Genomic DNA, 26,968 nt, shown 5'->3' with positions numbered 1-26,968 from the left:
AAAGATAGTGATAAACTGTTGTTCTTGTCCATTGAATGACAGAAATCAGCTTAATTTTAAGCAAAGATTTAGGCTGAATATTGGATAAAACTTTTTAACTATCAAGGCATAGAAAAACTTGTTAAAAATACTAGAGGAATCTGTGGAATCTTCTCTGAACAGATTAGACATGTCTATTGGGGAAAGTCTAGAGGTACTTAGCTCTGTAAGTGTTTCAACTAGTTTATTGATTGTATAAGTGGTAACGATTTTTTTTTTTTTTAAAAACAAGAAAATCATACAGTAGACATGTCCATACATTATAAATTTTCCCAGGCTCCTAGAACATAAGATAATATTCTGTAAGATACTCTTTGCGAATGAGATTTGAGAGACGTCTTGTAGCATTTGTCAAAAAGTGTTATAAGATAGGCTATTTCTCTTACCTAGATAGGCTGCCAGGGGTTCATTTTTTTCTGAAAGCCTGTCACGAAAAGTGTCATTAGTTGGCATTGAAAAACCACTGTCCTTCACCATGAGCACTGTGCCATTCCAGTCAAATGCTCCAACTGCTCCAAGCATGATCCAATCCTTATGCAGAGAAAAACAAAAAGCCTGTTTTCTGTGTGAATCATCTTTAGATGTTCATTGATCATGATACATTTGGGTAATGCTTTCTATATACTTAGTATTCAGCCCTGCTTTTCCTACTATAGTGTGGCCCCTACAATCATATTATGTCTGCCACTTTTTGTTAAAAATGCACCCGACTTAAAAAAAAGGGGGGTGGGGGCATTAAAAAAAAAAAAAAAGAGGAAAAGCAGCAGAGTAAAACACAGCTCCTACAACTTCAGCCCACCATTCCAGGCCAAATAGAAAGACAAAAGAGATTTTGCAAAGCTAATCAGAAAATACAACACTTAAATGCATTTCCCAGACAAAGTTTCAGAAACTTGAACCTTTCACTGTTGAATCTGAGTCTTGTATATTGTGCAAGAACCTTTTGTCAATGAGAAATGGTTTGCTGACCTTTCTTGCCTAAAGGCATGAATGCAGCCTTCTAGATAAGACAGACACCACAGACCATGAGTCTGTCTATGCACCAAGACCCACTTCTGAAATGAGATTCTGATAATAGCAGGTCAGTTGTTTGTGAACTTCAAGAATATGCTCTACCAGATAGGTAATCTTATAAATAATCATCACGTTCCCTAGCAGGATAATACTTGTTTCTAAGGTATGATACAGCATCTGAAGCACCACGTGTAATGTACTGCAGAGAGTGAAAAAGAACAGAGAGTACTTCTGCAATAAAGTATTTATGTTAAATCATACTGAAGGTCTTTTATTCTCTTTTTTACTAGTGATATACTGAGCTGTATACAAAGCCAAGTTGAAGGTATTCCTATGTATGTCAGTTCTTCTTGGATTGCTTGGTGTTTGTTCAGTTACTCTCCTATTGTGCTTGTTTCCAATGTCATTACTTTTTTGTATCTTTAAAGCTTAAATCTTCCCAGTTCTTTTGATCTCATGTTAAATTTTAATTTCATTTGCGTACACTGAGCAGCTCATCACAATGGATACATTTTGATTTTTCAAGAATAGATACAATACTCAGGGAGTGATTTTCTGCTAATACAAATACGCAGGGATCCCAATTTAATATAAATTTACCCCCTGAGAACTGAGGTATTCAGTGTGTTAACAGAACTAAGAATATGTTGTGCTACTAACAACGCAGATCATATCCATGACAAAAATATCCTTTTTATGTATCTTCTGTCTCAATTTCACCAATACAGCACAGTATCAGTTTATACATTAATATTTAGAGACAACAGTTTTATAGTTCATAGAATCATAGAATGGTTTGGGTTGGAAAACCTTTAGATCATCATCAACCTTTAAAGATCATCTAGTCCAATGCCCCTGCCATGAGTAGGGACACCTTCCACTAGACCAGGGTGCCCAAAATCCCATCCAACCTGACTTGAAACACTTCCAGGGATGGGGCATCCACAACCTCTCTGGGCAACCTCTTCCAGTGTCTCACCACTCTCATCATAAAAAAATTCCTTCCTTATATCCAATCTAAACGTACCCCTTTTCAGTTTAAAACCATTGCCCCTTGTCCTGTCACTATAGACCCTGGTAAAAAGTCTTTCTCTTTCTTAATGTGTTATAGACTATTATCCTGATAGAAAGTGCTATGGGAGCATTAAATTTAGAGTTCATGTGAAGAAGGTACTTACAATCTTAAGCTTTCATTGTTTATAATCATTCTTTACATATATTTTACAAAAATATAACTGAGTTACAGGAAACTCCAAAACTTTCAACAGCAAACAGGACCATACAAAGAATTCTGAAACACTTATTCCAAATTCATGCCATCAACAACAAAAATCTACTTTGAAAAAGAACTTCTATTTTCAAACATTTTGTTTACCTGAGAATAATGAGCACTGAAACCAGCTTGAGACATTTCCATTTCAAATGAGGCGGCCTGTTGGTCTGTTGTTGCTATTAAACAGAAAGAATTAAGTTCCAAAAATAAATTCGTTTCAAACTGGAAAAGTATCTAAATAGTGTAATGAAAATGCTCATACAATAGTAAAGGATAGCATAATTAACTAGAATATTCAGTGAAAATAGTTTGCCATATATTTTTGTAATAAACACAGAAATTATGATCTGTGTTAAATGTTACCATTAAGTACAAGAGTTTCCATTTTAGGATCATGTCTCAGAACTTGTCCAACAAATATTTCTGGGCTAAAGCTGACCAGATTTGACCTCAGGCTGATGGTAAATATGTTTGGAATGTTTGATTAATATGGTTAAGCCATTTTCCACTTGAGCTAAGTGAACAATAAAACACCAGCCATGTAACCCCAGCCTTGTATTCAAGCAACTAAAAATTTGTAGAAACTGGAGGAACTTTACATGAAAAACACTTGATGTTCCTTTGTGAAAAACAACATAGGAAAATCTCAGCTGTCCAATATTCATAAGCCTCAGGGAAGGGCTTGGGAACTATAATCTGCCCAGAGAGTTACATGAAAATCTTCCTGATTCTCTTAAGTGAATTTGAATAAAAAAGCTTCAGGTGATTTAGTACTAGTTTCCATATCTTGTCAGGTAGTCATACGCTAGTTACTAAACTCTAATGGACTGCTTTGCTCCAAGGTACCCTTGAAATATCATCAGAAAAGAGAAAGGCCTGTCTCTTCCTCTACTTAAAAGCAATACTCAAGGACTATTTGCCACCTTAAGTGGCCAAGTAAGGTAACTATATTCTACATATGGATTCCTCCTTGAGAGAGAGATAAGGTAACGGGCAGCAGAGGGGAACTATGAAATCTGCTCTGATGCTTCTCCAGGAAGAGTTCACGATTTGCTACCGGCTGAGTGCTGAGGTGAACCTCCAACTGTGTGAATGAAACCGAGGCATAGCAAGCCACGGCTGCATGAATTTCAGGCAGCTAGACTATTAAATAATACTGAACTTCTGATGCTCAGCAACTAAACCACAGAGGTTGCTCCCTGGGACATGAAGTCTTTGCTAATTTGGGGGATTTATAGCCAGTCATAAGAAGGAGACATGATCTCAAACACAAAATGTTTGGCACACAGACATAGGCTACCATATTTCATAAGATGTAGCTGCTTTGCTAAATCTGAAAATGTCCTTTTTAAGCATAAAACTCTTAAGTTGCACATTTGCTGATAAACAGTATTTTCATGCAGTAAAGGATGTTCTTTAATGAGCTGAGAAAGACGGGACTTTCACAGTCTGAGGCAGAGGACAATGCCAGTACTATTGGTGTGTGCAGCTCTGAATGCTGCTTAGATAACAGCCCTCAGTCTAACTTTCCATTGAGTTTGAAGCTGCCAGGCATCCTACAAAGGATATTTTGTGAAAAAACATTTGTGCCTGCCTACGAGTTGGATAAAACATAAAATTGCTGTTAAAACCAGAAGTCCATGCCCTGAGACACAGAGGAATATGAAAAAGATTATGTGTAAATCCACTGGCTGTCAAGTATGGGTTTTTGTTGGATTTGATATTTCAACTCTCTCTCAATTTTCCTTTGCATTTTCAAAGGCCAAAACCAAAAAGAAAACAACAAATCCAAGGAAAAAGATCAAATGTACTACTATACTAGTAAGAGGCTATTTAGGTTGAGAATTTAAACAGATTCAGATACAGAATTCCAAGAATCAATGTTCCTGTGACCTCCATGTTATGCACAGAAGTTAATTCAGCTACAATGTATGGAGTGAATCCACATTGCACATATCCAATAAGCTGGACTGTCACCAGAAAGCTGGGTGGGACAGAATTAATCTGTTTTTCGCTGCTGCCACAAAAATGCATCCATGGACACAGTTGCAAATCTAGAATGACTTCTGAAATGCTTTGGGAGGGGACAGGAAACCATCCCTGAAGAATCAAGAGAACCTGATTTGGTCAGCATCTTCTAGCTCGACCCATTGGAGCAACCCAACTTTGCTACATTTTGACAAAAAGCTAAGATTCCATTTTAATTTTCTATGCTGATTCCCTTACAGCCAGATTATGTGATTTCTGGGACTTCACAGGTGGAGGAGGTGACATTTCATGTCTCATATCACAAGTGTCTTACATAGAAATCTTAGCACATCTCTGACTTCCTACTGGAAATCAAGAGGCCTTCTGAGTGTGGTGAAATTATCTAGCTTGTCTCTTACGCTGTGGATGAAAAGAATTTTCCACATTTTTCATTTAAAATATATGTTTTTTGTAATACAGCCAAGTCTATATAAAATACAAATTGAAAATAAGGCAAATATATCAAGGCACAAATATCCTAACAGTTTATAATTGGTTTATGTTAAATAAAAAGTAATAATGTCCAAGAAGTAGATATTTATTACTGCACCTTTTGCAGAAAATTAAATCTGAATTCAATGAGTACTGCGCAACTTGTTGATACTTAGAGGTACAATATGCTTAAAGTACCAAAATACTGAAGGGCATGATGCGGAGGATTAGTCATCTCAAGAGCTGACTACCATATAAACAGATAACATTTATACAATTTAATATTTGGAGGCTGGGGTTTCATGTGACAGACAGGCACTACCTAATGGCTACTCATTGCTAAAAGGGACAAGGCGGAGCGTGACAAAATGAAACCGTCTCTTCCAGTGGCATCTGATTGTTCAAAGGGTTGAGCTATGGCATGAAACCTTGAATTTGAGTACACAGATGTCCAGAAACTCAATCACATTAGGTCTTATATCCTTCGTCTGTTGTCATGACTAGCAATTGATTAACATTTTATTCTCTATCCATTATATTTAATAGGTGTAACTAACATTTTATTCTGTTAATGAAAGACAATTTTTCTCACTTTTCTAGAAGTACAAAGCACAAACTGAAGACTAAGTTTTCAATTTTTGTTTGAACAACTGTTTTTCTAGTAAAAGTGTTTTCTTCTTAGTAAACAGGGACTTAACAAAAGAGCCCCCTATTTAATGAACTTTGAAGTACTAAGTGAGTTTAAGTAGGCTAAACTTTAGGCTTTAGAGAGATTAAATTCTCCTCAAACTAATCTGTTTCAAAAGTGAGGAAACAAAATCTCCCAGAAAGTAAAAAGATGAGAACATATAAACTGGAAAAAAATATTTAGTAATAATCTGCTGAAAATAGTAATATTTGATCAAGGTAAATGATACACTAAAAAACATAACCTAAATAAGTCTGAGAAAAACAGCTCCAATTTAAAAAACTTTAAAATACTCTCTCACATTTATACTATTTCTTGACATTCAAGTCAACATTGTCTTTTGTTTCAGCTGTAGACTACACTATTCCAGCTATTTGGTAAGTTAAGATGTTGAAAAAAATAGATGGATGTTTTCTTTGTATGACACAAATCCCTTCAGAGTTGGCCAGTATAATTTATAACTAATAAACTGAGTCTTCTGTTACCAGTAGTGTGCTTGAAACAGAGATTTGGACAGCATTGCCTAATTTGGATGGGGAATGTAAGCAGACATTATGAGAGAATGACTTTTCTGTGCTAAAATCTGAGTATCGCGAATATTTCCAAGGGAAAAATGTATCTTGTCAACTCTATACACCAAGTCGATGTTAACTTGCATAGCAAAGTAATATGCTGTAACTAATAATGAACCCAAAAGAGAACCTAAAGGTATATAGGCAGACAAATATATTATCACGGGGTCATCAGGATATTTTTACCTAAGGGAAGGCAACTTCATGTTTACCCCAGCTAAACCAGTAATGGTTATTTACCCTTTTAGGCTATTGTCTCCACAGGCTCTAACCCTCCTGAATACATTTCACATTATTATCTATGTTTTTGATGTCTATTGTAAAATATTTTTATGATCAGCTGAAAAAAATACCTACATAATATGTTTTATGCAGCACAATACATTGCAAAGGAAGATAAAAGCAGGTGGTCTTCTATTTGCTTCAGTCGTACTGCGGGCATGAAGTAAACTTTAAATGTCATACCTTCCAGGGCAAATATTCTCTCTCCAAGTGCTTCAACAATAGTTACAAGAGCTAATTCATCTGAGACATTGAAGAAATGCTTTTCAGTAGGCTTACTGGCAATTGATTTTATTTCCTCTACAAATTTCTCAGTACTTAAATTTCCTCTGCTGTAGCTGCCAAGAATCTAAAGAGAATTAATGAAAAAGAAGTCAAGGATACATTTTATAACCTGTTTTAAAAGATACCATTGAGGCAGGTTGTCAGAGGATATTGGGAAATCATATCTAACCTTAATTTGTTCTGTTAAAACCTCCCTCAAATTGATTTGAAACCATTCTTTTCCAATGAGAGCAGACCTACATGAGGGCTCAGTTTTTCTGAACATATCAACAAAAGCAAAGAAAGCAACTGTGTGGTGTAATGTCTGCTATGTGTCCTTTTTTTCCCTTCTTCACAAAATTCTAATGATCTATCTATGATTCTACGATTTGTTGAAGTAGGCCTTAATTTAGGAAAAAAACAACACAACAGCCCCCAAACCAGAATACACAATTGCACTGGCTTCTGCATAAATACCACCAGTTCTCCTCATAACATGGCATATAAGCAATTAATGATAAGTTGATTAGGCATAAAAGAATTCTTTTTAGTGTGCAGATTTGCCCTATAAATACATATAAGAATAATATTTGCATTAGGTGTTAACAGCTCCATCACAGTAGACGACTTTAGATTTGGTTTGCAGTTTTAACACCACTGCTGTAAAAACTCAGCATGTCTCAGAACAAAATGACTCGCTTCTCCAATTCGCAGACTGACAAGTATTTTTCACAGAAAAAAAAAGCACTCTATACACATAACTTGCTTTGAGATGGAAATAAATAACAAACTCCCGTGTTCCAGCATTCCTGGACACTGGTGCAATTCAATTTTGGTTCTAGACAGGGATTTTATTGCTAAAAAATATTGCAGCTTCAAGGACAAATTTTTCTTTAATAACCTCTAGCTTTATGAGGGAAACCACTGAAAATTTGTGTGCTGCTGGATTCAACTTCTGTTTTATGTATTTCTTTAAATTAAGCTAACATCTTTCTTGAAGCATGGTTCCATACCACCTCATTGTACCAAAACAAAGAAAGATAGGAACAGAGAAGCAACAATCCAAGATACCTTCATAATTAATGATAGAAAACAGATGATTTGAGTATAGAATACACAAATACAGTGGAGAGTTCACACTAAATCTATCATTAATGTTTCCATATTTCTCAATATGGGTTAACCTCCATCATGTTCATGCTCTCATTCAGCTACAAAGTTTGCTTAGCATGAAAATGACTTTAGAATGCCAGCACACAGAACAGCCATAATAAACCTGTTTTTTGTTGATGGTTTACATTTGCTTTTTTTTTTTAAAGTAGGTAATGTGTCTCTCAAAATTGCTCAGAAGATTTGAACTAATCCACTCTGTTCAATATTGCCCTTAACAAAAAGCATTTGATTTTATACTGCCCTTCACACTACTTCTCCTTTTTCTTCACACACACACACATACCTGTCATCACTAGGAAGACAGATAGATTGCTTTTTCTTATGTGCTATAAAATCAGAAAGCAAATTTTTAATGTTTTTTTTTCAGCTTCTTTCTTTTTTTCCTCTCTGAAATGATTATATTTCCATAAAGTTTCTGTGACATGAACTTTTTAAACAGAAATTACATTTGGAAGATGAAACATGCTTTTAAGATTCTGAATTTTCCCATTAAATTTCACTTACAGCAATAGCAAATCTCTGAATGTTTTCATCTTCACAATTATCAATCACTTCTTTTAATCTGTAGTTGTCATGTGATTCCCCATCAGTCACAATAACCATTACTTTCTGTACTCCTCTTCGCGCACCATGAGCCTCAGTAAAAGCCTCTTTCCTAAAGGGAGCATAAAACGTTTGGAGAAAGGCAATGTCAGCATTTAGCACATGCATTGTATTTGCATAGTCAACCATAAACTCAAAGACTTTATATTAACTAAGAAGCAGGAAAAGGAGATTAATATTAACCATGTGCAAATACAAATAACAACAATTGGCATGTTCACATGCCAGTTCACAGCCAAAGAGTTTAACAAGCATTCATTCATTATTCACTCATTTGAGAGAAACAGCAGAAAATACAACGCTGGATAGTGAAAAATTCCTACCCTCTCCAAATAAACTTCTGGCACATTAAAACAGCTTTTGGCACCTTAAAAAATACCCAAGTAACAACCCTCCATCATGAAACCGATGTATAAAACCCCTACATATTTCCACCCCACTGCAGCACTTCAAGTGGTCAAAGTATTTACTCAGCTACCAGCACACCTCTGCACATCTACAGTAAGACTCGGTGTTGGGGATGTGGCAGAAGTAGGTTGCAGGTGACTGGAGGCAGGTGGGGGTGACCAGTTGAATTCTACAGACGCAGATGGGCAAACGGACACTGAGGTTTTGGGCAGCTGCTCACCCAGACTCTGGAGGGGACCAGAAAAGGGGAGGCTTGATCAGGGCTCTGGAGGAGAAGGAACAAAGCAGGGATTCCTCTTCTTAGAAAAATACCACAGAACTCTAAGACTGGCCACACAAGTGAAAGCTAAGATCTACCGCTGATGATGGCCAAAAGTGGGTGGGTAGGAAGATTGCAAGAACAGGGGAAGCTTGTGCTGATAGTTTCTCTATATACAAGTCTGCAGCAGTTTGTGGTGCACAGGGACTTTCTGAACCACATGTGGATTTTAAGTATTTGGCAATTTTCAGCTGGCCCTGCTTTCATGAACTTGTTCAGACTCCCTCAAGCTTCTATTTGCATCTAAGGAAAACACTACTGGTCAATATGTAAGAATTTCATTGGATTTAAGACATCATATCAACAAAACTTTGGTCAGATAATCAAATAGTTAATCAGAAAGATGCTGCATATTTCACAAAATGGTTGTTTGGAAAGGGCAAATGCAATCTTCTACGGAATAAAATCATGCTGTCATGCTAGGAAAAAAAGTAGAAAAGAAAAAAGATACCAGGACAACACTGTACGATTTGAAAGTGTCTGAGAGAGTCTGTTCTACGAACGTCAGATTTTATTTTTCTCATAAAGAAAGCACTTCTAAATAATGCTATCGCTACAACAGATCTTTAACTCCCAATGATCCAGAAGCTTCAAAGTCTTTGGATATAAAATTTCTAGGCTTTCTGACAACTGTGGGCTCAAAACCCATAATGATACTAACTTCAGAATGAGACAATCTAACATTAAAAAGTTCTATTTTTTCCTCTTTCTCTTGAAAACCTTAATTTCCTTCATCCCTCTACATGCACGTTCCTACCTGCTCTGTGTGGACATCAAAGATTGTCATCCCTTTGTTTAGGACTACAACCTTGCTCCATGTCTCTTCTCTTTCCCTATTTCCTCCATTCAGGAGACAGCTGCCTCTCCAGGGTGCTATACACAACTGGTCTAGATGCTAGACAGAGTCTGTTTATCCACCATCCTCCTAAATTTTGTTTGCTTAGCTAAAATGAAGTCAGATGTCAGCCACATCATATTTTTAACTTATAAAATCAGAAACATCACCATATCTGTTTATGTTTGTTTCTACCACATGCAGGACAATATTTTGTGAGTGTACCTTGCCGTATCTATTCCCAGGGCTGTCATAGTTTGTGTGCCACCCCGCTGGTGTATTCTTGTGGCTGCAGCCATCACATCTTCTGTTGTTGAGTATGTATTCAGGAAAAATTCATGGACTACAGTCTGTCCGTACTGAACAATTCCAACCTGAAACACACAGTTCATGTTAAAAATCAACTACCCTTAAAGAAAACATCTGTGTCTCCTGCAGTGGGGTAAATGGCCATCTGTACCTACAGCCAGGAAAACAAGTGAACTTTGTGTGTTTCCTTCAGTATGAAACACCTATAAGCATTTGAGCAAGACTGACTAGAAGACACTCAATCTCATGAAACATTTTGAAGCTCCTAAATTGTTTTTATTAAAAATAGGAACAAAACCAAAAGCAAGCTCAACTCCTCTCTCTTCCTGACTTGCGGTAATCTGTGCCGCAGCTTTACTCTCCTCTAGGCCAAGGCAGACCAATGCCCTAATCACCAGTCACAACTTCTCAAAATAGTTTTCCTTATAGCATACGAGGCCATGGTTCACTCATAACTCTCTTCATTCCATCCATATATAATATTCCTACATCTGATAGTTTATTTACTCTAAACCTAGCCTAGAAACAGCACTGCAAGGACAAATTTAGGCTGTCAGGGTGAGAGGAAGACCGAAGTACCCTTATCTTGATGAAGACAGCAGGGCAGTCCAGGACATGGCCATTCTGCCAGCAAGAGGTAAGCCAAAGCAAGACACCTGACAAGTGCCGGAGGGGACAACGTGAATAAAATGGTGGCTTCTGGAATGGGGGAGGAGGATGGGAAGACTCTAGATGACCTCAGCAGGATAAGTCTTTGTGCAAAAGATCAATGCATGGGATTGGAACCCAACCACAAATGCCTGAGGGAACCTGCTGCAAAAACAAGTGTGGAATAAAAAGACGAGCAATATTCTTAAATAATAATTAATTTCTCTCATTCATCTCTGTCAGTTTTAATGTTTTGCCAGGTTCCTGCCAGCTTTTACTGGGAAGAATCCACACAACGTTCCATTAGCATATTTCAGTTTTATGTTACATGTGGCAATTTATAGGTGTTATTTAGGATAATGTGGTATTATGTGGCATTTATGTCTCACTCATCTATTATTAAAAGCACTCTAGCATTTAGGTACTGAACATCAATAAGACCTCTGGGATGTTTATGCCATCACATTATTTTAGAAGTGGCTTAGTATGTACTTTGCAATTGCTTTATAGGTGGTTTTTCAGGTACTTTCATAGCCTATCAGACTCTGCACAAGGTTTGTTTGCTTGTATTAGAAGGGTTAGGGCTGGATGAATATTTGATACTAAATATCAACACCACAATCGTTATGAAAAGCTAGTTACATATGATTATGGGACTATAATTATAATGGTATGTGGTAGCAAAATGTGTCCCACTTAATTTCTGTATCCTTTTGAAAATACAATCAGATCTGGAAGAACTGATGTAAGTTCAAAGTTATGACAAGTTGCTCCCTTTTAAGAAATTCTAAGTCTCTCTTGGAGGCATGCCCTCTTCCACCTGTAGGTAAGCTCATCCAGAGGCTGCATGTTCTTGTGGGCAGCAGCCTATTAATCCTGCACAGTGTTTGCACAACAGGGTGAGGCACACGCACACTGCGTTACTGCTCAGACCAGTCACGTGGCACTGACTAAACCCCAAGATGAAGATGGAATTTTTAACCTGTTCCCTCCGAGGTAACTATTTTGTAGCATGCATCTAAAGTGACATACAGCATAATCTGAGCAGGATGCTACTAGTCATTTAAAAAGACTGCCATTAATTGTTGATAAACAAGAGGTTTTCATTAAGTTTGGTCTTTTGGAGCAGGAGGAGTGCCTTAAATGTTCCAGGACCAGCCAGAGACTATTGTACACCAGGGAGCCCACTGCTGTGGATTCATGGGCTCCTTATCTGCAGCTTTGAGGATTTTATTGGTACCAAGGATTAAATCAACTGTTCACTGCTGCCAGTGTGAAAAGTATCTGCCAGTCGGTCCTGTTTTCAGCTGGGATAGAGCTAATTTTCTTCCTAGTAGCTGGTACAGTGCTATGTTTTGGGTTCAGTATGAGAAGAATGTTGATAACACACTGATGTTTTCAGTTGTTGTGTTTAGACTAAGTCAAGGATTTTTCAGCTTCTCATGCCCAGCCAGCAAGAAGGCTGGAGGGGCACAAGAAGTTGGGAGGCGACACAGTTGGGGCAGCTGACCCAAACTGGCCAAAGGAATATTCCATACCATGTGGTGTCATGCCCAGTATATAAACTGGGGTGAGTTGGCTGGGGAGGGATCGCTGCCTGGGAACTAACTGGGCATTGGTCGGCAAGTGGTGATCAATTGCATTGTGCATCACTTGTTTTGTATATTCCAATCCTTTTATTATTATTGTCATTTTATTATTGTTATTATCATTATTAGTTTCTTCCTTTCTGTTCTATTAAACTGTTCTTAACCCACGAGTTTTACTTTTTTCTTCTGATTCTCGCCCCCATCCCTCTGGATGGGGGGAAAGTTAGTGAGCAGCTGTGTGGTGCTTAGTTGCTGGCTGGGATTAAACCATGACACAATCTATCATGATTCTAGAGACCTATGTTAGTGTTGTCCTTTTCCTAAAAAAGATTACAGGCTGACATTGAGGTCTATCATTTCCTATTTGAAAGGAAACATTGTCCATGATGACAGCAAGTAAACATTTTGAGCATTTCCTTCTGAGGAAGTGAATGGGAAGAACATCTGAGTCTGGAAAACTGCACTGTGTTGCATAGCTTGTAAATCAGGAAGGAAGGGGGGAATATGGTTATCTTATGGGATACAATTGTTTGGTGGGACCCTTCCTTAGAAGTAGCTTTGAAAACACTGATCATCATGTTCACATATTTCATGGCACCAAAGGTGAGCCATTCCTCAAGAAAGGGTGATGAAAAGCTTCCCAGAACTGACAAAATACTACTAGGCTTCATGTTCCAGTCTCCTACAGGATGACAGAATCAAGTCCACCTTGTAAAATTAGAATTATATTCTTAGATAGCAATGAAGGTTTGAGCTTTTGCAGCCTTTTAATCTAATGGAAAACTGTAAATGACTCATCTACATGATGCAAATGTGCCTTTATGGGGCAATAAAATTGCATAACTTCAGCAAGCCCCTAAGAATTGTGCTTACAGGTGTTGTATGTTTTGAATTGCTTATTTAATTTAAATCTGGAAAATGCAGTAGTACTACACAGAAGGACACCATTCTGCTCTGCTCCAGAAAACCTAATATTTTTTCCCAGCATTATTGACCATAATCTACTGAACATCTTTGTAATTCCTAAGTTTATGTTCCCTTCCCTAGCATTCCATGGCTTTTATATTACCCAAGGGAATAATTATTTAATTGTCCCCAGTGCCTTTGAAAAAGTGTTGTACGAGAGAATAGGCAAGTGAAGGACTGTTCTACCTTGGGACAAAACATTTCTGAGGACAATTATTTATTGTTGTTCTGCAAGTGAATACAGCCCCTTATTTGGAAAGTACATTCCAGCTTTCCCAATAAATTATTAAGCTAATCCATCTGGTGAAAAGCACAACAACAACAACAACAAAAACAAAATGAAAGGAAAACCATTCAGTACATGGAAATTATATGCTAGGATTTTCACCATTGCGATGTGGAGGAAAATTAGAAATATTTTTTGTTGTACTTAAATCATATTTAACATAAAAGAAAAGCAGAGATGCCTTGGGAAGCACTAATGGATAATACATTTTATCATATGGAGGGCTTGCTAAAGATACCTGAATCAAAGCAAAATTGAATTAATTCTGCTACATTTTGTTTCCTGCCAGGGACTCAGACAGAAATTACTTGTAAACTATTGCAAAGGTCTTTCTTCATCATGAATCTTTTTAATACCTCTTTAATACACTTCTTCTGGAGATAAAACTAATCATAAGATATGGCATGGCATGACTTATTAGTCCACTGATACACTCCCTTTGAAGATATAATGAGTTACAGGCCAAACACCTATAACTGCCTATGTCATATATTAATGGAGAAATAAAACCTGTCTGAAAATTTCTAAAGGCCATTCTAACACAGCATTAAAGCTGGAATTGAACTTATGAAGTATTCTGCTTTCTCTTTTGATATTTTTCTACCACACAAGGTTGCTCACATGTAAAGGATTAAAAAATACACCCTCATATTAAAAAGACAATTATCTCTACAAAAGTTAAACAAAAAAAGGAAAATAAACTATTTTGCTTTGCAGTTACATTAAAATGTGGCATAAGGCCAGGAGAAATATTTTGTTCCTACTTGAACCATTTTTTTTTTCATTTAATTCCTTCTTCCTTTTCCTCTTTCCTTTCATTACTTTCCCTTTACTTCTCTCATCCCTAAGCTCTGGGTATGCAGCTTAACTATCAGTACGGTGTTGTGGATTTTCTGGAGAATGGAAAGTGGAAAAAGGAAATACTTCTGAAAAAATTATACCATAAACTTTAGCTTTTTGAATCCGAATCTTCTGGGTTTCACTTTCAAATTTGCCAAACATGGGACACTAAGGAATTTCTCTTCTGACTTGCTACAAATCTAATGACCATTGTTCATGGAGGGGGCAAGTGGAAAAAAAATAATCTTGCAAGCCTCTGATCAAAACATGGTTTTGAACAAGTCACACCCAAGCTGCTAAGGAGTTATTCTGTAATCACCTCATTCCTTTCCTGTGCAAGGGGAAAACAATCTGAAGTCACTGAAAGTCCACTGATTTCTATGTGCTTAACAATCCCCAAAAGATGAACATGGACAAATCAATTTAAACAGACAGAAAGTAAACAATTGTTCCTGTATTCCTATTCTGTGCTCCGAGAGGAGAGAGGAGAAATAAGCCTGCTCTGTCATTTCTTGTCTTCCCCATTCAACAGCCATTTAAACACAGTTTCTGAGAAAAGAGACAGCGTGGGTGGAGGAGATGGTATAAACTCAGTACTTCTGAGTACTACTACTACAAAGTACTACTTTGGCTGTGCCAAGGTTCCCAAGCACGGGGCTCAGAGGAGAGGAGAGAGATGGGATATGTCCTGGGGAAGGGATGAAGGTTAAGAGGAACCGAGAAAATTCCCCCTAGCTTTTGCCTTCCATTTCCAGTTTTTCAGCCTCTCTCCTCCTTATCCTGTTCTTATCTCCCTCTCAAATGTTTCTGCTCTGTAGCAACCAGATGCCAAAGCTGACGTTCTTGAGTCAATAAGTGTACGTGTGAGAGAAGGAGTAGCTATGCCAAACTGTGGGTAGAATGGATTTTGTAGGTGGAGATGGCCGGCTGCGGGACTGCAGGCCAGCAAGGGACCTTTTGTATGCAAGCTGAGCTGCACGGACAAGGCAGGATTCCAAAACCAAATGTAATAGAGATGTGGAAATGTAAAAATTTAGGAACTGCAGGATGAGGAACTGGGGTGAGAGTGCAGTACAGTTGATTGCCCTGTGTACTATTTCCGTGAAGCCCTTTGGGAAGGAGGCAGTGGTGATTTCCATGCAGCCATTGCCCTGTACTGGTAAGTTCAGGTTTAAGTATTTTCCCAAGATGGCACATGTTTTAGTAATCACCAGCATAAGGGACCAGGAAGAATTTATTATTTTGTTTTCCTTTCTGTTAAATGTGACAAAGTGTTTTTCCTTCTTCCTCACAATATCTGGAAGAACAGCATGTTTAAAAAAACAGAACATAATTGTAAAGTTGATGCTTTGTAAGTAATAATTTTATCAGCCAGTGTTCAGTACAGCTAACAGGGGAGCTGGGTGGTAGCTCACAAACCCCAATTAACTTGGAAAATGATGGGGATACTCTCTGCAGACAGACATATCCTGTATACCCTCTCACAGTCTCCTTTGTGAAGGCAGGAGCTGAATGTTAGGAGCTAACCTGAAGTAGCAAAAACTCTAAGTATTGGCCTGCAGCATATCAAATATTATACAAGATCCCAGAAAATCCTTGATTTTGGGAGGGGGGAAAAAGGAGAAGTGAAAGGAAGGCCCAGTTTCTTCTGTTGCTGTTTAATAAAGCTTTCTCTGTTAAAATGTATCCCAGCGTCTATGTTTCCCCCTTCCCAGAATTCTGCTGGAATTGCTATTTACATACTCTGTTCAGCAGACTGTGAAACATATGTCAGATACTCAGCTGGGGTAATTGGTTGTAGCTCCGTTAATTCTGGTGGAACTGCGCTGATTTATAGCAGCTGGGAATTTGGCCCTCTCCGCTTATTATGTAAATGCAGCTTCTGCCATTAATAACATGAGGCTTAACAGCCACTCGTTAATTATGATTTCAAATGTTTAAAAGCTGTATGCTCAATGCTTCACAGTACAAAATATCGGAACACGGCTCCAAAAAAGCTTATAATCAAAGGCTGTCTGAACCATGCATGTGCGCCTCGGAGGAGCAGAAATGTTTGTGCTATGAAGTACAAAAGACAAGAAGTGGTTGTGGAGAGGAAGGAAGTGGGAAAGGAGAGTGTTCAAGCAGCCTCACTTAATGCACTTAACTTTTGTCTCTAGGTTAGAAAGTTGGTTTCTCCAGACTGCCTGAGTGGAGGGAGAGCCTCCCTGACATCGCTACTTGGCAGCAGACACAAACTTATTTGTGATTTCAGTTATTTTGGTTTTGTACCCCATTGCCATAAGTTCTTGGAATTGAACAGCTCCGTAGATGATGCTCTCATATAATTTCCTGTAAATCCTTTTTTTTCCTTGCAGATTAAACAACGATAAAATATCTACCATGTTACCTGTGTTTGCTGAGGACCTATATCCATGTTTTTCAGGAGGCTGTTTAGGAAGGCTGTGACACTCTCCCATGGATAAATGCTGTTGGACCCATCGAGAACTATGACGATGTCCAACTGGGTTTTACACTCTGCAACACAAATTGCCATGTAAGAATTGATACCAACAAGGATCAAATATATTTCACAGCTCCAGTTACTTCTGTGATTAGTAACAAATGCATATCCTTCTGCAGAGGAGCTGAACTGACATGTTTGATGCCAACTGTCATTCATCAACTTTTGCATCATATTTTATATGGTTTGTGTTCCCTTTATCAGCAAGGCATTTTCTCGTAAGCAGAAATCTAAGAATGGGATTAGAAGATCATGTAACTGAAGCATTTACCAGTGACCCCTACCTTCTTCAATATCAGTCTGTTCTTCAATTTTTCCAAAGGACCAGGTCTTTAAGATTTTCATCTATATTACTAAATTGGGTTTGTATTAGGTTTTAACATGTCGTCATTATTTAAAGAGTCTTTTGGCCATAAGTAAAAAACATAAGCAACTATTTTTAGCTGTTGTGTTTAGATGTTACATAGCACTCTAATGATTGTTTATACTGAGGAAAATTCCAAAAGTAGCAAGAATTTAGGTTATATAGCGATAATGAAAACATTTACTTAACTTGGTAATGCTGGTAGCTAAGTTAATCAGTTCATACTTTTTGGTATGCCTGTGTGTATACACTTGTCTTGTTTGGCACTTTGTATTTTCAGACACACAGGAGAATTCCTGTGGCCTGTGGCATGCATACCTTGTACAGACGGAGCAATCGCCTCGATGGTTTCAAAAGTGGAGCTGACATTAGAGCAAACTCCAGTTGTGTAATGCAAACGCCCACATTTATAAGCATAAAGTGGTCCACATGCCTTTAAAATATGAAAAAGGGTGAAATGTTTTTGTTATAGTACCTGAGGAAAAAACAGACTTCTTTTAAAATTGGCAAAAAGTCCTTTCTTACCAGAAAGCCTCCTTTTGGGTTAGTCACTAAGGTTGTTCCAAGAGTCATGTTTTCTTTTACTTCCACAATGTTAGGAACTGAAGTAGAAGCTATAAATAGATTAAAATGTTAAGTATTTGGGAACATGAAAACAAAATGTTAAAGTATATATCCCCTAGCATGGAGCTTCCAGCTTCTAAAATAAAACCCAGACTGACACTGCTTTCATCAAATATTTTAGCACTCTTCCTCCTCCTTCTTCAACTGCAACAATCAAGCAAATCTCTGAGACTGGCTTTTATCCCAGAAAATTTGTCTGGTTTGCTGTCTCAAATAGTTTTCTTGAACCACAAAAAAGAAAAATAGTAAAAATAACAGCACGATGAAAGCAAGAGATTACTGTTCACACAGGTTTTTTTAATTAGAAGACAAACATTCATTTTGTACCCTGTCCTACTATAAATGACTTAACAGCTTTTATATTTGTTACTGTTACATTACATTACTGACATTTAGGTTTTCAAGGGAAAGGAGGAGATAAAAAATAGCACAACAGGTGTATTTAGTGAAATTCATATTAACAGGGAATCTTTTCCTGATTACATCATGTATCTCTTGACATGAGCAAGAAAATTATTCATATTTACCTTATTTACATTACGATGTATCAGCCTGGTTCTGGCTAGTTGCACTCTCATCAAAAGCTTACTGATGGCATTACAAAGGCTCTTGCTGGCTTTAGAGAGCTTTGGAAAGGGTAATCCATGAATCTATGCTCCGTGGCCTTTCTGGCTCCATGGCCAGGACTGCCAATCACAGTCAATTAATGCCAGTCATAATAAAGTTTTGATAACACAGCCAAATGCCTATTCTAAAATTATGAGTATGTTTTCCACAGGAAAATGAAAAGTTTTAGAATAAAATTATTTTTGATGTTACAAACACAAATTCATTCACATTTGGCTCTGGGGTCCTAAGTAAATTTTCTCTATATAAACAATTCTAATCCATATTTACTAGATAAAAATCTCCTAAGATCTGGCCTCTGTTATTCCTCCATGTGACACAGCTTTATTTTCTTTCATACCTGGTAAGTTCAGTTTTATGCAGGGTGACTGGTTGTCTCTCCCTACAGGGCATTTGTATACATCTCCTGTTCTTTTCTCAGGTTGGCCGACTAATGGTGAACCAATAAGGACCCTGCAAATGAAAAAGTTACCTGAAATGTCTTGTTTCTTAAAAGGCATGAAAGTCAGCAAATAAAACTTGCAGAGAGAGCACAGCTGCAGCAAGCTCTGTACTAGTACAGGATGGAGAGCAAGAAAAGTATCTATTATTACCTATGCCAGTTCAGATACAAGCAAAAGCAGCCACTCTGTCTCCTCTTTAGTAAGGACAGAGAAAGGAAATGTGCCTATATACCAAATAACACAATAGAATAACATTTGAAAAAATTCCAGTGGAAAATAAAAGCAGTATTGGTGGCTGGATGACAAGTATTAAAAGTAATACAGAAGGAAATATCTATTATATTTAATATCTTCTTGATCTTTAATATGTTTTAGAAGAAAATGTTTTTTCAATGCTGACAGATCAAATGCCAAAGGAAAGCTCACAAGCTCACGGAAGAATTCAGTCTTAAGTAATGTGAGCCAGCAGTGTAAAATACAACGATTCTTCTGTCATTAAAAAAAAAAAAGTTATTAAAAGGGTTGTTAAAAGAAATTTGGAACATTTAAAATGTTAAGGATTTTTGGTCTTTGCATTTTTTTTTCAAAATTTGGTGTGATCAAAAATCACTATTCTCAAATAGTACTTTGTAAGCATGACAAATTAGCATCCACTCCTAAATCCAGTCTCCAGCAGGAAACACTGTTTAGAGATGGACACTATTTTTGTTCTCAGATCTTCATTAGCTACACTAAATAGTCCAGCATTACAGAGCAGATAACAACTGGCTCCATTAAATGTGTAAGGAAGAACTTTGATCAAATTAGAATTCACAGCACACACTGGGAACAGAAATCCTGCCATTAAGAGTAATAGCTCAATAAGATTTGCTCCTGGACACTTAGATGATTGTGAAGAGTTACTGAGAGAACCATTTCAACCTTTAATTATAAACTCATGAGTCCAGGCAGAAGATATTTGAATAGAATGATGTAACAGGTAAAATGTAGCCTATGGATTTAAAAAAGACAGAAAGGAGAATTTAAACCCAGTAGACAATCCAGCTTCTAAAAAAACCTTACTGGAATTGCTCATTGTGACCCATTAAGATTTTTTTCATTAATAATTCTAAAGCAAAATAAAATGCTGTAAGTGTATACTGGATCTGACTGCTCTTTCAAGCTATATGCTGTAATGTATATATTTTATACACCAAAACTTAGAAACAGGCACCACAGCCCATCATGCGTCCTTGACTTTCATTTAACTGCAGAGAAACTGACTGTGCTTGACATTCCATGGGAGGTGGTCAATGCTCAGCAGGATCATGTCCCCATGCTGTTCTTTGCTCAGAAAGAAAGAGCCCCACGAACAGAGAGAAGTGGTCTGAAAGGCTACTTTGTCTTTTTGCACAGGGATTTTTTTTAGGGGACCCCAGTTTTATTAAGAAACAACCGCAGTCAGGTTCACAGAACACCTGTTGCTGAAAAGCTCTATCTGTGGTATCTAGGTAGCTTTATAGCAGTTGACAAAGCATCACAGGGATGCTTTGTATATTTATTTTTAACTGTCAACCTACAGATTTCCTGCTCTGGATGTTGCTAGGCTGAAAGCAACTTGAAAACTTGACAACTGAACAGCAGCTCTGGAGTTTAATTTCAGAGATGTTCAGATCTAGCACGCTAGTTTAGATTCCTGTCTTCCTTCAGCTACTGGAAGAGCCACCATTTCCAGCTCATATTATTTTTTGCTCTTGAAAGGTTTCAGGACAGTTTACAGCAATATAGCTTACTTTGCAAAATCCCAGCTCCTAGAATGGATACCATTTCCTGAAGGTCTAAATTAGCTCAAAGAAGGTCAATAGTATTCTCCCATGACGCTCGTGCAGATATATATTTAAACATCCTACAACCCGGGCAATCGAGAGCTAGCATTTTCAAAAGCAGGCTCTGCAGTTTCATTATCTGTGAACATCCCCTATGGCTAATGGTGAATGTGTTGCAGTGGTGGACAGACTCTCGGAGTCAGAAATCCCTGATGCTTGCAGGGGAGAGTGCTTGGGCACTGCAGAACAGTCTGACCTGGCTGTCACGCAGCCACGTGTCTGTCATCCCAGGCTGCTCGCGGGAGTCCCCGGGTTTACCAAGAATGTCAAATTACTGGCAAAGCTCTGGCAAAACCAGAGCAATCTGCAAAGAATGGTGGAGATCTCAGGATTCCCAAACCTTTTACCATTCAATCGTTATTTCAGTCCTCCTGGTTAGCCTGTGAAATTTGTTTTTACAAGCGAAAATCATAAGCAGGTGTTTATCAAAAGACCAAGAAGCAATGATACCAGTAAGCATGCCAAAATGCAACTTCTAATTCAGGAGAACAACAAGAAGGAAAAGACATGTTAAGAAGAAGGCTCCAAGTCCCAAATGTGAATATATTACTGATTGCAAGATGTAATTAGCCCTCCAAAAGGGAAGGCAGAGTACTGTATTAATAAATATTTTGACAGGAAAATCTTCCCACCAGTTAAAACACTCTGTAAAGACAACCTCTGGCAGAAAACTTTAGAAAAAAATACATAATACAGATTAGTTAGGTAAAACAGGAGCAATTTCACTGCCAATACGTTAACTCAAGGAGAAGATAAATAATGATTTTATTTGATAAATGGAAAAAAGAGGGCTCAGGCATAACACAAAACTTTCTCAGCTCCATCAAGAAAGGAATTTACCCACTTTGTGAACTCATTTATGTCTTTGAGGAAATAAATGTAGATACAAATTTGGATCTTTCACTCCCCAATCTTTCCAGGTTTCCTTAGGACTGTGCATTAATTTAAGAAATATGACTGACAGAATCTGACCCTTACATATCGGGCATACTTACAAGTAATAGCATAGTACCTGAGTCACTGAATACCTGATCATTTGGAGTTTCCATTTAAGAGAAGAAAAACAGCTTACCATTTCCCTTCCTCATTTTCATACTGTTGGACTGTGTACCCAAACATGTCTTCCAGAGGCCCACTGAAAGTCATTGCATTTTTCACGTCAACATTGGAAGAGCCGACGAGGTGAAAGAGAGCTTTAAAAAAAAAGTAATATGTAGCAACATAAAACCCAAGACTTTTAAGAAATCAAGGTTCAATTATGACTTAACTGGAGGTACAAAACAGGGATTGAAAGTGGCATTTGCGGCATATTTATCACAGCTGGTAAGCTTCCTCACACATATGTACACAGCTAAATTCAGAGATGTTAGCAACTGGACTTCTCTATCCAAAACCCATTTTGCAAAGTTCATCACTCATTTGTAAATCACAATTCAAATAACATTAAGTATTATTACCTTTAATAGTAAATAAAAAAAATTTTTAGTTATTTTTACTCCTTTTAGCTCCATGCATTTCTAATGTAAGAATTTTACACAAAATGTTCCTTCCCTCATTCAAGGTAGTAGTTCTTCAGTTTTCATAAATTTGAGAATTAACTAATTTTCAACTGTTTGCAGAAGACACACATAGGAAAAGAATGAGGAAAAGCTTTCAGATGTATTTAAATTTAATCTATATTAGAGAAAAAAAAAGTGTATGGTTTTCTCTTAATTCTATTCTAGAGTACCTGTAAACCTTTCATATTGGAAAATAACAGAATAAATTTTTAATGCAACCAGATGCTGTTATCTCAAAAGTAACTGTATGTGACTATTTGCAGAAAACCAACATTTCCCCACTTAGGAAAAGTCGCTCTACAACTGTGATGTTCAACAATGATGAGGCCAGTCATGACAGCAGATGTTTCTTCAGACTGATTTCCCATACCCTAAAGTTCAGTGATCATCATCAGGGAAAATAGTGTAAAAAATATGACTGTATAGCAAATTTCAGAAAAATGAAGTATCTAGGGTGAAAACTCCAGCTTGAAGTGATAATCATAACCTACCGTGAGGGTCATTAAGAAGCCAAAATTACTGTTTATATATAAAAATAAGGTTATTTATCTTTTTTTTTTATTCCTTATAGGCATCTCTTCCACCTTTGCCCTGTTGAAGTCAGTTTCAAAAGCAATCACTGACTCTGCTGCTGCAGAGCTAGCTGTGTATTTAATTCACAAGAGCCAAAAATTAATTGAATTTGTAGAACATCAAGACTGCTTAAAACCACAATTATACACAACTTTCATTTCATTTCAAAGAAGCATTTCATGACCATTTGCTGACATTTAACAGTTACACAAAAATACCCAAATCCATGATACTTTCTGCATGTCAAAGCATCTAAATAATGTCCTGTTACTAAAATACATCTGTGTTATTCACCATTGAGATGATGATATTCTCATAGAAATCCTGTTACTATAATTAAGCTCCCAAGTGGTCAATGCTAATCTGTCTCTCTCAGCATCTTATTTCCTGCTTAATGCAGTAAAATTATCACAGAAGACTATTTATCACTTAGTAGGTATTTCCAGTTTCACTGGACAGCAAAAAAAGGAAAACTTTCATTTGTGTTATTTCAGTTTTTCTTTCCTGCAGTCAGAGTCAGGAAATATAAAGAAGTGAAAAAACTAAAACAGAGTTTATTTTTATTCTTTAGAAAAGATTTGTTGCAAATGATAAGAAAAAATTCATGGCTGACAGTCTGATGGGAAATAATTTGCTGGAAAAGTAATCCATGCATCTTTTGTCTTCCTTAAACACATATGTTTAAAGAAATTCTGCTATGACTCTTCATGGTCATAGAGCATGAAGAGTCAACACTCAATAGGTGTTTTCCTCCCCTACTCTCGGTCATCAAAGCATAATTAAAATCAGCAAAATAAATTTTTAAAAATTCAGACAAGTTATCACTGGCTCAAATCTTCTTTTGTTAAATTTCAAAGTAAAAATAATTGCTATTATTATTTTTGACACCATGTGTGGGATTCAAACCACATCATTTAGGCTCCCAACCTACCTTCTAGACAATGATACGGTTCTAATGAGATTGCCTGCTAAAGTAAGTGTCTAAGTCCATTATTTAGTTGAAGAGAGGTAGCTGCTAAATCTATCCATGTCGACTTGCCTCTTAAAGATCTCCAGAAGTCTGTTCACTTTAGCCCCTGAGAAAGATGGACAGAACATCCTCCTAGAGGTCTTCAGAGGAATGTTCTTCCCCTTTTTTTCACTTTATGATGATATTTAAAACATACTATGGTATGAAAAAGGCCACAGATTCCAGCTCATTTCTTCCAATTTACTTTCTCTTAAAGCTGCCTACGGTTACATGTGCACTCTGTGCTCTGTACACTCCATCATGATATCCTCCATCATCATGCCATCACCCGCTGATAGACAAGGAATTTCTTCACAATGATGCAGTATTGATATTCACAACTATTGTGATTTTTACCGTGTATTCACTATACTAAATGGTCTTGAAGTTTCCTGAATCTGTTATGCGATATACTCAAATCTCATGATATTAACAAATACACTGCTAATCCTTGTAGCTATAACATAAAGTTTGAAAATGTGAAATGCTAAACCAAGCAAACTAGAAGAGGAATAAAAAATGCCAGCTATTTGCTACTAATCTCCCAAATCTGTGACTCTGACTGAGGTCAAATTAGAACCAGCAATAATAATAAATGTTCTTCTAAAAATTAAAGCTAGAGGAATCAAAAGAAGCTAGATGGGCCAGACTGGTCAGAAATGAAAAGGAGGTGACTCCACACAGGAGGGAATAGACCTGTAAACCTTGTCAACGAAGGATGTTTTGGATGCTAAATGTTATGTATTCAATGGGTAACTGAGTAATGTAATGGAAGACAAAACCACTGCAGCTTACAAACCATTCAGAATGCACATCCGGTTCAGGAAATGCCCTCAGCTGGAAATATTTGGAAGCTGAAGGAGGAATATTATATGCGCTTTCTCAGTTATGTTTTTTTTTTCTCTAGCTATCAGCTTACATGTACTCCTGCAGACATGATACTGGAAAAAACACGGTCTTGATTTGATCCAGTATGGTTATCCTTTTGGTTTCTCATCTTCCTGTTCTATCTTAGCCAGAAATCAGATGCTTTGAAATTTGACTTCACACACAAACTTTGTGGTGTATTTTAATATGCAAATATATTACATGACCTTCTGTAGCTTCCACATGCTATGAAACATCATGAGCATAATGTTTCTGAATAAAAGTAAGGGTCATCATAAGCAGTGTAAAATTAACTTATAAATAATTAATAGATTTAAAGGCATCTCATTACATTTTCCACAGATTCTGTAAAAGGAAATCTTACTAGTCAAAGATACGCTCAAATCTGCAGATGACAAATGGAAAAGTGGAGTTGACAGAGACCCACATTACACTGTTAACTAACAATAATCTACCGACTCATGACAACCTGGCTTTCACATTTTGTTTCATTTTTCAGTACATAGAACATTGTACATATGAGCTGATGATTCAGAACATTTAAAAATACCACTGATTGTGACTGTGAAAGTGATACTTTATATTAATAACAATATCTAGCTTGCACTCTTCCAAACTCCCAGTTTCTGTCCAAGATGCATGCATTCTCATCTGTTTCTAGCAAACTTGTATATATGAATCAAAAAGACTATTGGCAGAAGCAGTGGAAAAAGAAGAGCTACAGGGAAGTTGGAGAGTATTCTTTTGAGAGTTATGGGATTAAGGAGAAAAAAACCCATTTTTTTGTAAGGTACATAGTATTTGACTATATACTCAACAAAAAATGTAGGTAAGTTAAATTAAGATTTTGAATTATTTCATATTGTGTTAACAGAATGACTGAAAATACAGATCAGAAATGCAGAATAGAAATGTTTATGAAAGGATAAAACTGCAGTTCTAGCTTTTAACTTAATGTTCTACTAGAAATGAGGCACTGTAGAAAACCTGGGACAACGTTCCTATCACTACCGATTTAAACTGAGGAGAACACTAGCTGATGCATGCAGCATTCTTTGCTGAGCACAGTTTGTACCTATACGTGAAAGATTAGTACTCAGTCACCAGGACAACAACCCAAATATTATTTCTATTACAAACCTAGAGTAGTAGCTCATACTTGTCCAGTAGCCACTAATACCTTTTTTATGTTTCATTTAGTGAGATCTTTTAACCAAACGTTCGTGCTGTCTGCGTGGTTATTCTGCCTCTAAACTGTGCAAAACTAGATTTCCCTGGCACCTGCCCATGTGCATATTGCCTGGCCACTCTAACCTTTGCAAACAGAGAACTGCAGAATAGGCACTCTTATTTTCCTAGAACAGATGGATATAAACAAAACCTGAACTGTAGAAAAAAGCCTAACACTTCGCTATTTACTGACAAAAAACAGATCACCACAAATCACCCACAATAAATTACATCATGAAGACTATTTAGCTAAGAGAAGAGAGTAAATTCAGTTAGGATATTTAATTTGTGTATGGTCTCTAGCAAACAGCAATTGCATCCTCTGTAAATAGTGGTTATTCTGAGAAATACAGATGTTTTTTGCAAAAATGGGAAAGGACAAATTCACACTTTGCATTGAACAGGGCTTACAAGTTGGCTGCACACTACTTCTCCCCACCAGCATGTGGTCAAAGTGTTATTTTTGTTCCGTTTCACTTATGCTATAGCATTTCAGGTGTCCTTATGAATTCTGCTGCATTTTGCAAGAAGAGACTGAAAAAAAGCAGGTCTATGTGCAATCAAGAGGGACAACAAAACAAGGAGAAATGTCTTGCAAAAGTATGCACAACTGGCAAATATTGGGAAACTCAAAAAAAGTTATTAGCAGAAAAAAAAAAATCAGGCTACTTCCATCCTGGAAAATAAAAGAGGATAGAGAAATTTAAGCTGGAGA

General features: G+C 37.0%; 1 protein-coding gene across 1 annotated transcript in view; it reads right to left on the bottom strand.

The window, feature by feature from the left end:
* Positions 1-26,968, bottom strand: part of ITGA1 (integrin subunit alpha 1) — a 77,051-nt gene that overhangs the window by 25,621 nt on the left and 24,462 nt on the right. The window contains exons 2-11 of the mRNA XM_075021114.1: positions 22,067-22,187; positions 19,027-19,139; positions 17,961-18,049; positions 17,754-17,868; positions 16,958-17,085; positions 10,156-10,304; positions 8,270-8,420; positions 6,512-6,677; positions 2,429-2,502; positions 426-570 (exon numbers count right to left, since the gene is read on the bottom strand). Of these exons, the coding sequence (XP_074877215.1) occupies positions 426-570; positions 2,429-2,502; positions 6,512-6,677; positions 8,270-8,420; positions 10,156-10,304; positions 16,958-17,085; positions 17,754-17,868; positions 17,961-18,049; positions 19,027-19,139; positions 22,067-22,187 (1,251 nt within the window). The remainder of the gene's footprint in view (positions 1-425; positions 571-2,428; positions 2,503-6,511; positions 6,678-8,269; positions 8,421-10,155; positions 10,305-16,957; positions 17,086-17,753; positions 17,869-17,960; positions 18,050-19,026; positions 19,140-22,066; positions 22,188-26,968) is intronic.

This window comes from Buteo buteo, chromosome Z, assembly GCF_964188355.1.
Source record: "Buteo buteo chromosome Z, bButBut1.hap1.1, whole genome shotgun sequence".
NCBI classification, from domain to species: domain Eukaryota; kingdom Metazoa; phylum Chordata; class Aves; order Accipitriformes; family Accipitridae; genus Buteo; species Buteo buteo.
This window is presented reverse-complemented; position numbering and strand designations above follow the sequence as displayed.